At 32.5% G+C, this 12,625-nt stretch overlaps 1 protein-coding gene across 1 annotated transcript; it reads right to left on the reverse strand.

Moving 5' to 3' along the window:
* Window positions 1–225: 225 nt before the first annotated feature.
* LOC143614377 (aspartyl protease family protein At5g10770-like) lies at window positions 226–11,470 on the reverse strand. Its single transcript, XM_077087833.1, has 2 exons — window positions 11,293–11,470; window positions 226–1,610 (listed from the first exon to the last, which is right to left on the reverse strand). Exons 1-2 carry the CDS (start codon window positions 11,468–11,470, stop codon window positions 358–360), a joined length of 1,431 nt encoding a protein of 476 aa, XP_076943948.1. The 3' UTR covers window positions 226–357.
* Window positions 11,471–12,625: the final 1,155 nt, after the last annotated feature.

Below are 12,625 nucleotides of genomic sequence, written 5' to 3' on the forward strand. Positions count from 1 at the left end.
ATGATGTGAAAGGAAAAAAGGGTAAAAAAACATTAGGGGAGTTTGGGACTCACCCCATCCTAAGAATGATCGAAGCAAACTCTATGATTTGATTAAGAGATTCAATGTGTATTTGGTGTTATAGTAGGATTACAAGGTTTACATTCTTTTTATATATGAACCAACTTTAATACATTCACATATGCACCGATCATCCAAAGGCAATCAATTTATATTTAGTTGCAAGTTACCAATACAATCCAAAAGCAAACAATTTACATTTAGTTGCAACACTAAAATAAAACACAGGTACATCTATACCTTATTCCAACAATCTTTTCTATAATTTGTTTCTTTAACCCTTTTCTTTACTTGTGTTCAAGGACACCCTCCCGGAGCGAACCCTACTTTCCCTCCAGGCACATCATACACAACCTTCATCGTCTTTTGTTGAACATTCCCAAATATACCAATATCCGAATCATCCCCATTTGGAGCAAAAGCTAAACACACTTGTTGAACACCATTTGCATACAATATCCCTTGTGGTGCGATATCCACATTTGTATTCCCACCCCAAAACATAGTTATCTTTGGTATTGTAATTGTGGTAAAATTGCTTAGATCATAGCATGTATCAAGTATAGACAAGGCTTTCGTTAACGGGTACTTTGTCATTTGCGCTCTAAACGTCTGCCTTAGAGCTGAGTACGCCGTGGGAGGGAGTCGGGTAATAACTGTCCCTGAGTCTATAATTATACCTGATGTCTGAAACACTGTTGAACTTATTGGTAGTTTGGTAACACCAATGGACATACCTAATAGATCAAGACCGTAGAACGTGTTTTGTGAGGTGGAGAGTGGTGTGTACTTAACATTGCTAGTACTACTTCCACTTCCAAATGTTAAGTACCCGGTCGAACTTGATTTTGACGGGAGACAATATGAGAAAACTTGCCCATATTTGTTAGCGGTTTGTGACACGATGGAAAGTTTATCACGACCTAAACCTATCAACCCCGCGGCCCCACCAAAGAGCCCTTGGTTGTTTTGACCACACCCGAAAAAGAAACCATTAACTTCATCTTGTGAAGTTAGTGTAAGTTTCTCTTTTCCGAAGAATCCAACCGAGAATGACTGGTCTCCGTATTGTATGCCATATACGCATGTAGACGAGCTGCAACCGGGTGTGTTACCTGTGGCGGAGGTTAGGTCAGAGCAGTCGTTTGAGGAGCATGAAATGTTGGTGTATGTGGTTGACAAGGAGGGTGAAAATATGGGGTCTTTTTGGCTGTAACACGACCGTGCACATGGTTGGCATTGAGTCCAGGTTAAGTCACTGCCCGTGTCGAAAATAAGTGAAAGATCTTTTTTTGGTGTGCCTAATCCGACGGTCACGATGTAGTTACCGGATCCGATTGTGCTGCCGGATTTTGCAGGGAGTGTGACCTTGGAGCCGAGTGTGTCTTTGTTGTTTGTGTTGGTGGATAATCTATTCCTGATTGAGTCAACTCTAGATTGGTCATAGATGAAGGTTTCTTCGACGGTCAAAGGTTTGACATTGTCTTTACTGAACCTAGAACATGGTCCGTGTTTATGAACTACTTCAAGTGTCCCACTTTTCTTGACACCTAGTCGACCATGGATTAAGATCTTAGTTAGTAATTGGTTGATAAGAGTAAGAAACACATTAACCAAAGTGTGTTATGAGCATGTATAAGTATAAGAGATGACGGGGCACCCATATTGATAGGGTGTATGGCTTTCAAACCATATGACAACATCGCCGCCATCTCATTTGAGTAGAATGTATGCCTTCATTCCATGGCAAAAGTTCGTCAAATAAAATTGATTTCATGACAAAAGTTGAAGAACTAAAATGAACTAATAATAAATTTATTACACATGTGGCCATGTGGGTTGGTGTTGTCATTTTTGTTTATGAGGACTTAAAGGTATAAATGATATAACATTACAGGATTGGCCGTTATGGTTAATATCCATGAATACCCTTCCCCGCTTACAACTACTTGAGAAAATGATATTAGTTAGTGACACAGACCTTTGTAAAATTAAAGACAAATTTTACTATCTGTAACACTTTTATGTGAAAAATACTTTTTTTTTAAGTAAAATGACTGGTAACTATATTTATAAAGTGTTACATTAAAGTTACTAATATTTATTTTATCTTTAAGGTCAACTAATTTCAGATATAGCCTTCAGAAATAAGCTGACTGTTCGAGAGAAGAAAGGTACACCGAGAATTCGATGGGGAAATTTGAAGGACGAAAATCTCCTACTGTTTAAGGATAAACTCATACTGCATATGCGGGCTCGACTAAATGGGGACTCAATTCATATATGGGAAGCTATGGAGACAAAGATCATCCAAGTAGCAAAGGAGACTCTCGGGGTCACAACAGGAAAGACAAGTGGGCATAAGGAGTCTTGGTGGTGGAATGACGCAGTGCAAGACAAGATAAGGGACAAACAAGGATGTTTTAGGGAGCTAATGAGGTGCACGAATAAGGAGGAGCGAGTGGAATTGAGGGACAACTACAAAACGGCCAAGATAGAGGCGAAGAAGGCAGTGGCGGAAGCAAAGAAGGCGGCCTTTAAACGGATGTATGAAAGTCTAGAAACAAAAGAGGGGGAACATGCTATGTTTAAGATTGCCAAAGCCAGGGAGCGTAGAAGGCAAGATCTAGGACCGGTGAAGTTCATAAAGGATACAGATGGGCATGTACTGGTCAAGGAGCAGGACATCAAGCTAAGATGGCAAACCTACTTCCACAATCTTTTTAACAATGGGAGAGCTTACCAAGAAGAACATGACAACACAAACTTTCAACAACAACAATCGAATAACTGCTACTGCCGACGGATCACACGAGAAGAGGTGAAGGATGCACTTAGGAGGATGGGAAGGTCTAAGGCGGTTGGCCCAGACAACATACCCATCGAGGTGTGGAAGTGTCTGGGGGAGGAAAGAGTCATGTGGTTAACTACTCTGTTCAATAGTATTCTCAAATCAGGTAAGATGCCAGACTAGTGGAGGAGCAGCGTTGTAGTTCCTATCTATAAGAACAAAGGAGACGCCCAATGTTGTGGTAACTACCGAGGAATCAAACTACTAAGTCATACTATGAAGCTGTGGGAAAGAGTGATTGAGGTTAGACTTAGACGAGAAACTCGGGTTACGGTCAACCAATTTGGCTTCATGCCGGGGCATTCCACCATAGAGGCAATACACCTTATAAGAAGATTAATGGAAAAGTATAGGGAGAAGAAGCGTGATCTACATATGATGTTTATTGACCAAGAAAATGCCTACGACAGTGTGCCACGACAGGTGCTCTGGGAGTGCTTGGAGGGTAGAAGAGTGCCCAGGAAATACATAGAGATAATTATGGATATGTATACCAGGAGTGAAACAAGTGTCCGTGCGCCAGTGGGGGATACTGATTTCTTTCCTGTAGAGGTAGGTCTTCACCAAGGGTCAGCGTTGAGCCCGTTTCTTTTTGCAGTAGTCTTGGATGAGTTGTCAAAGTCGATTCAGGGGACTCTCCCGTGGTGCATGATGTTCGCAGACGATATTGTGTTACTAGCTGAGAAAAAACAAGATCTAAACATGAGGCTTGAGGAGTGGCAAACAACCTTAGAGACAAAAGGTTTAAAGATTAGCCGATCTAAGACGGAGTACCTCCACTGTGATTTTGGTGGGATAAACGACAATGAAGACGCAAAGATCACAATTGAAGGGCAGGTGGTCCCGCAGGTAACGAAGTTCAAGTATTTAGGATCATTTGTACAGAGCGATGGGGAATTAGACAGTGATGTGACCCACCGAGTTCAGGTAGGATGGTGTAGATGGAAAGCAGCCACAGGTATATTGTGCGACAAGAGTTTCCCGACTAAACTAAAGGGAAAATTCTATAGGGTGGCAGTTAGACCTGCAATGCTATATGGAACAGATTGTTGGGCCATCAAGAAGGCACAAGTGCGGAAGATGGAGGTAGCAGAAATGAGAATGCTACGTTGGATGTGTGGGCACACAAGGCTAGACCGAATAAGAAACGTTGTGTTTCGCGAGAGATTAGGGGTGGCGAACATAGCAGACAAGATAAGAGAGTGGAGATTGAGATGGTTTGGACATGTAAAGAGAAGACAGACGACGAATCCTGTTAGATCCGTAGAAAACATTACTATAGAGGGGAGGAGGGGTAGAGGACGACCGAAATTGACTTGGGATGAGAGGATTAGGCATGATTTGATAGACCTAAACCTCTCCGAGGACATGGTTGAGGATAGGAATTCGTGGAGAAGTAGAATTAAAGTTAAGGATTTTTAGAGAGAATTGAATACCTTAGGGCTTAGACTTAACTTATTTAGGTCACATACCATAATGGTATTTCCCTTACATATATTATTATTATTATTATTATTATAATTATTATTAGCTTTTATATAGCTGTTAAACTGTGATCTTATTATTAATATTATTATAATTAGTAGTAGTTTTTATATAACTGTTAAACTTTGATTTCCTTTATTTTGCTTCATACACATGTACTTAGAGCCGATGGTCTCTCTGGAAGCCACCTCTTTATTCCTTTGTATAGAGGTACGGTGTGCCTACATCCCACCCTCCCCAGACCCTACTTATAGCTTTGCTGTCGGTAGGATTTTACTGGACATGATTGATTGAACTAATTTTACCATGTGTTTCATTGTTTTGAATTTACTTTAATTAATGCTAAATTTTGTAAATTGAATATTCTAAGTAAATATACACGAATTGTAGTTATTATTTTAGTGATTGTCTGTTTAGAGTTACTTGAAGCTGAGAAAAATATCATTAAATTTGTAACTGTTTAATTTAAGTTTAACTTGAAAAACAAATAATTAATCAGTAGATAGTAATAAAGATTCGCATATCTTTCATCTAGATCACTTAGTTTTAAAGAATCTAATATTCGTAAAATAAAATTCACAAAAGTAGGACACCAAATTAAATTTAAGTAACTTTAGAGCATGCGCATTAGCATCTTCATTTTTATTTCCATATCTAATATATAATACTAGTTTTTATCCCTCATATTACGGGGTTGTTTTATATTTTTTGTTGTAATATTTATTTATTTTTTGAATTTATATTTTTTTATTGTATTAAAGTTAATAATATATTTATGGTTTGTTGATAAATTGTTTCACAAATAAATAAGATGTTATAACCCGGTTTAAAAGATATACGGTTTTGATGAGACCCAATACCCGTTATTTTTTTACAATAATATTGGTTTTTTTAATTATAAATAATATTTATGAAAGTTAATAATATACCTATGGTTTGATAAGACCCAAGACCCGTTTAGTTTTTTTTAACTATAAAATTGGTTTTTTAATTTAAATAATATATATATATATCCTTTTTAAAATAAATAAGATATTAATTTTTACTATATCCTATTTTATAGGATTTTTACATCAATAATTTGGTGAGAATAATTTTAATTTAATGAGATGTTATAACCCGTCTAAGAAATATCTGGGTTTGGCAAGACTCATACCCATGAATTCGGGTCAAATGTATGACAAGCCTCTATTTAAAAATCAAACAAATCTGGTGACTCAAAAAAAAGGGGAGCGATTACATCGCGACACGTAGGATTTTTATGTTTTCGTGTTACGTGTTGGTGAAAATGAAATGAACTAATAATCCCTACATCTAACTATACTATTAAAATAATAGAGTTTAACTCAACATGTCATCTTCCTATTGGTGTATTCTTAACATTTCCATGTATTACGAGGGTTGTTTTATATTATTTATTTCTCATATTTATTTATTTTTTGAACTTTTATTTTTTTTTATTGTATGAAAGTTAATAATATACTAATTATGGTTTGATGATAAATTGTTTTAAAAATTAATGAGATGTTATAACCCGATTTAAAAGCTATATGGGTTTGATAAGACTCAAGACCCGTTTATTTTTTTTATTATAAAATTGGTTTCTTAGTTATAAATAATATATATCTTTTTTTAAAATAAATCAAATAGTTTTTATCTCTTGTATTACGGAGGATGTTTTACATTACTCGTTTTTAATATTTATATACTTTTTTTAGTTTAATTTTATTTATTGTAAGGAATTTATAATATACTTAGAGTTTGATGATCAAAGGGTTTCACAAATAACTAAGATGTTATAATCCGGTTTAAAAGTTATATGGCTTTGGTGAAACCCAAGACCCGCTTATTTTTTACTGTAAAATTGTTACTTAATTATAAATAATATTTTTCTTAAAAAAGTCATATAATAATTTTTAGTATATCCTATTTTATAGGATAAGTCATCAAATCTTGTATTTCCCCCTTAATTACATCAGCTTCCACGACTCAATTCTTCATCTCCGAATTTTTTGGGGACGAAAAAGTGAATCCCATATTTGGGGTTCCAAATATTTATACCGATACAAAAAATACTTTGTATGGTACCGGTACCGGTACCGAAAATAAAAATTTCGGAAATTACCGGTACAGTACCAATCCCGAAACCTTAAAAAATCGGTATCGAATTGGTACTGACGTTACCGGATATCATTTGCTCATTCCTAGTTTTTATAATTAAATTATAAGGTTGAGGATGATAAACCTGTATGAATTTAGTAAATCACTTTAAAACTTGCTATGCAAAAAGTAAATTTTCCTTTTGTTTTTTATGTGTAATTAAGTAAACATTATAAGTTAATTTATTGTTTTTAAATGCCAAAAATCTTCAATACTTCTATATTTACATCTTTTGAGTGTGTTAAAACCAGGGATATCTTATTAAGATATAAGAGCTCCTATTAACTATTAAATGAGATAGCTCTACATTAACAAATCGTTATTATTGTTTTTTATTAACTAGTTTCTTTTAATAATGCTTGATGTCTTTTCTAATAATTATGATAATGATCTACATTTTGTTGGGTTCTATTACACTTACGATTTGATGTTGATTTATAAAACTAAAACACTAGAATCATTAACTAAGATTCCAAACAAAACCAACCAAACAAAAAACTACTTATTGGGCTTAATTATTATATGAATAAAATGAAGGCTCCTTTCCATGTGAATCTTCGATTAAACTAACGCAGAAAACCAAAAATGTTTTTGACATCTTTGTCATACTAGGTTAGTGACAATATACTATTATTATGGTCCACATGTTTGTGATATTTTTATGCACTGTATCCTTCTTAAATATTTATTTCGATTAAACTAAAGCAGAAAACCAAAAATGTTTTTGACATCTTTGTCATACTAGGTTAGTGACAATATACTATTATTATGGTCCACATGTTTATGATATTTTTATGCACTGTATCCTTCTTAAATATTTATTTCGATTAAACTAAAGCAGAAAACCAAAAATGTTTTTGACATCTTTGTCATACTAGGTTAGTGACAATATACTATTATTATGGTCCACATGTTTATGATATTTTTATGCACTGTATCCTTCTTAAATATTTATTTCAATTCGTTAATAGTACCATAAATGTTTTTAATGTTTAAACAATTTATAAGAGTCGTATGTTATTTGTATATAAGTATTAAAATAACATCGTTTTCATTTACTTTGCCCAATATATATATTTTAGTTGATCGAAACTAAAAAAATAAACATATTGGTTTATGTATCATAGTAATAAAACGCGTGTGACTGTGTGTATATGTATAGTCGTATGCGTATCTGTATTTTCAGTACCCCTATGTATAAATACTCCATATATAGCATCCACCTTATCAAAGATATCTTTTTATTTGTTTAATTTAGTTATTGATTGATCTTATTTTGTTTTCGGAGTAATAACGTACATGTGAAAGTAAAGCCCCACCATGCAAACTGTTTTCTAATTTCAATTATGTTCCTTTTAATCTTTTCATTTTGTAATATATTCATTTCATATAATTATTATTTTATTTTTTTACTTAGTCCTAACAATCTAACTATCTATATAATTGTCTATCATAAAATCCTATGTGTCGCTCTCAGGTTGTTCCCTCCATTCTCTAAAGCCACCAGATTGCTTGATTTCTAAATGGATGTTTCTCATGCATTTGACCCGAAATCGCGGGTATGGGTCTTACCAAACCCAGATAGTGTTTAAATGGGTTATAATATATCATTTATTTGTGAAACTCTTTCATAATCAAACAATAATTTTCGCGGGTCATGAGTCTCACTAAACCCCGATAACCCTTAAACGGGTTATAACATCTCATTTATTTGTGAAATAATCACTTAATCATCAAAGAATAATTTCCACGGGTTATGGGTCTTACCAAACCCTAATAGCTCTCAAATGAGTTATAAGATCTTATTTATTGGTAAATATTTTCATCCTCAAACCCTAATTTAATTTATCTTCTTTACATGTTCTCCATTGCTAGTCTATCATCTACATCGCCGGTTAGGTTCCGATATTACCCGCCATCGTCAACTACGTCAACGTCCCCTTTTTTTATTAGACAAATATATGTGTTCATGTTTGTTCATTTAAAAAAATCAACATGTTCGTGTTCATGTATTGTTGTTCGTTAAAAATCTAAAAACCTACACATCTCAATTGAAAATACCCAAACGCAAAAAAATACAATAACAAACTAATATATATGTATTAAATTAAAACAAACTACGTTAAAAAATAAAATAAATCATCATAAAATAGCAAAACGATTAAAAACAAAAACTTAAATAAACTCCCGTAACACGAGAGAATCAAACTAGTTTAGATTTATAAAGTACTATATAATATTTCAAGATATATATGTTGTCTTGTAATTGAATCACTGAAACAAGATTTTGTTTATAAATTAGATACGTATAAACAGTCAAATAAAATATCAATAAAACCGAGCAATCTTTTAAAGTTTTACTCATAAATTTTATAATTTAAATAGTAATAAATAATTAACTTATTAATTAAATAAATATTTATTTTATTCTAATTAACATAATAATACTGTTGGCCGGTTAATAGTTGTGTGGACATTCATGATCCCCGAAAGCCTCAATAATCTCATCATGGTGGTTGCTAGATTAGCAATATCTAGGGTCCAATTCTATTCTTTAATTTCTTGCATGAAATGGACTACTATATTGTATCCCATTATTTTTGAGAAACTAATAATAATAATAATAATAATAATAATAATAATAATAATAATAAAGTTAAATTAAGTGGTTGGTTATACCTAAAGATAAAATAGTGAAGTGTAGGGTTTATAGTTTATGTTAGTTGGCAGATCACATAAAACTTCATGTCATGAGGTTACTTATCTATGAATCCACCTTCGTGTACTTATAAAAGTTAATGATCGCTAGATACTCTAGTTAAATTTTTTAAAGCAAACAGTTAAGATAAAAGTTAATTATTATATCGTTTTCGGTTTTCATTGGAAAATCCTATTAAACAAAATCATTATTAATGCATCTCTCTCATTTTAACTATTCAAGATATATTCACTAAATGTAAGGGGACTTTGTTCTTAATATATACACCGTAAACTAATATGTACGTCACTAGTCCGTATTTGTCGGTGATCGAATATACGTGGGAAATGGTCATGATATAGATTTCACCTTTGTTTTTACTGGTGGTGGCTTCATAGATCAATGTAATTTCACCGATTAATTGTGCATGGATGGTTAGGTAATTACCATCGGAGTATTGTTGTTTTACCGGTAAATATACTGTAAATACTTATTGAAAATAAAGAATATCAATTCTTCCTACAGTAATTTTCAACATATTATATACAAGTTTTTAAAGTTTTTCAAATTTCGATTATATTTGATAGTGAAAGGAAAAATTAAAGTTTCAAACTACTATTGAAGATCTGTTGGTGATTTCCAACCAATGACTGACTCGCTTAACAATTTTTTCTATGGTCAGTTATGCGTGTTGGCAGGGCCCTGACTCCGAAAAAGCAAAAAAAAAAAAAAAAAAAATTGGGTCGAAGTCGAAATTCTTTTGAGTCTCAAGTAAAAGGAGTATTTTTGTTGGGTTTAAACAATTTAAGTTTTATATGAGTTTACTTGGTTATAATAAGGTTGTGTAAAAAACTTTTGTATAAAAATATGATTAAACATGTCTCAAATGAGAGTAGAATCAATACCTTTGGGTTGAGAGTAATACCCCTTTACCACTAGACCAAACTAGTGGTTATGTAATTAGGTTTAAACACTAAATTTACATATTATTTTAATAAAAATACATATAACTTTTATTTTTTTTAAAAAATTTCGGGCCAAACGGGTGTTGGGCCTATAGCCGTTGACTACCCGGCCACACCTTATGGCCGGCCTTGCGCGTTGGCTCGGTGATCATATGCTGATCATTAACGACAATATAACAATGTTCGGCTTCTTTTAAATTGGTACATTTGATCCCTAACGGGTTCACCGTGATCATATGCGGATCATTAACGACAATATAACAATGTTCGGCTTCTTTTAAATTGGTACATTTGATCCCTAACGGGTTCACCGGGTAATATGTATACCAATGAACTTTTTATCAATAAAAGTATGTTTTCCTATTAGTGTTAACTAGCTAGGTATTAAGGTCACCATGTTATGACGAGGGCTTTAAATCGTACAAAAAACATGTCATAACGTTGAATTGTGCACACATATTGTTGCAAGCTAACTTAATTGCGCATTGTGGCATGTCACAACATGAAATAACAAAATTTAGACCGAGAAGGAATACAATATCGTAGAAAAGATCAACTAACCAAGTTGTAACGGTAAAAACCCACGTAAAATAACGAAATTAAAAAAAGAAACTAAAAAATGCTTTAATCACTTGTTTGTCTATTCTTAAATGATTTCTCGTTATCACCCGCATCAACCTCTAACCTCTACAAATATATACACAAACTTACAAGTGTACTGATAAAAGCACATACATATACATCATTCATACAAAAGGTGTGTTCAACTTATAAATATTTAAACACCATTTTGTTTACTAGTAAATACACTCTATATTGAATTCTTGAGTCCACAATTTATATATTTATATACCCTTACAAACATTATAAACCTATCAATAATACATGTATTAATTAGCTAGTGAAAAGTATTTATAGAATCATTTAAATATTACATGATATTCACTAATTGATAAATGTATACACCAGTGAATAAGACGTATATTTATTGCTTTAACGATATCAGCGTAGCACAATTCGTAGAAATATATAAATTGTTACATGATTGCAACGACTATATAAAAAAAATTAACCTGTAGCAGAGGGGTTACATATAGATGATGGTAAAAATGAACTTAGTTGAATGGTATGAAAATGGTGTGATACTTGGTCACTTGCCACCAAAGCAAATTGTTTTCTTGCAAAAGCCAAAACAAAGAAGAGAGAACAAGAAGACAGAAGCAAGGTGAGGGAGTTAGAAGATGATGCCATCTCTTCTTTCTCAATTATGATTCTCATATTCCTTCACTCACCATTATTTATAGACATCACGACCTCATATTTTCAAATTTCCAACCTCTTTCAATTTACATATATAGTTGGGGAAGGTTCATGTGCATTTTAATCTTAACATGAGAACATAGGAAATAATAATAATTTATAAAAAAATGAGAACGCAAGAAACAATACCAACTACAATACCAACCTACATAAACAATGATTTATAATAACAAAGAAAAAAACCTAAAAATGCAACAAAATAATAAAAATCAAGAACAAAATAATAACAGCAAATACCAACAAATATTATAACAGCAAAAGAAACAAATCTAATAATAACAACAAAATATAAATCAGCAAATACTTATAACGTCTCATAATCGAAAACTAGCAAATACGAACAAAAAATAACAACAAACACCTATAAAAATAAACCTAATAATAACATCAATTTGGTTCTCACTATTTTCATGTTAAGAATAAAATGTATTTGATCCTGTTTCTATAATCAACTATTATTTAATATATATATATGTACACCTAATTAAAAATTTCCATTAGGTGCTAGGATAACATATTAATTAATAAAAATATGACAAACATACTCTATTTGGTACCAGAACAACCGAAAAACATCTCCAGAGTAATAGCTTTTATTTGATGTATTTAAGATGTTGGTTATGTTTGACAAAACTAGTGGGTGGCTAGAAGATGGTAGTTGTAGCTTTTTTTAAACGCTATTAGTAGGAGCGTTCTAATATGAAGTTTTTCACCTAATCTAAAAGCTTCAAGTTTCTTCAATCAAACAAAGTTTTTTATTGAGTGTGAGTTTTTTCTTGAAAACTTAAAGCTTAAAGCATTTTAAAACTTCCTACCAAACATACCCGTTGTTGTATTTTCATATACATGTAATTAAACTGTAAATGTATAAAATATAAAAGAAATTTGGGAATTCAATTGCGTAGCTAATAGCACCTTTTAATTGATGTATATTTCTGGTGTTAGTGTCTATTGTTATATGCTTTAGCAATTAGTTAAGTAAAAAAATAATTTTTAAACAATAACTAAAGAAAAAAAAATATACACTAACATGGGATGTACCTAATTGTAAATAGGGGCGCACCCTTCAACCATCCACTAGGATAA

This window comes from Bidens hawaiensis, unplaced genomic scaffold (genome assembly GCF_021521415.1).
Source record: "Bidens hawaiensis isolate Kalapana, Puna unplaced genomic scaffold, B.hawaiensis_p1.1 tig00039961_1, whole genome shotgun sequence".
In the NCBI taxonomy this organism is placed as follows: Eukaryota; Viridiplantae; Streptophyta; class Magnoliopsida; order Asterales; family Asteraceae; genus Bidens; species Bidens hawaiensis.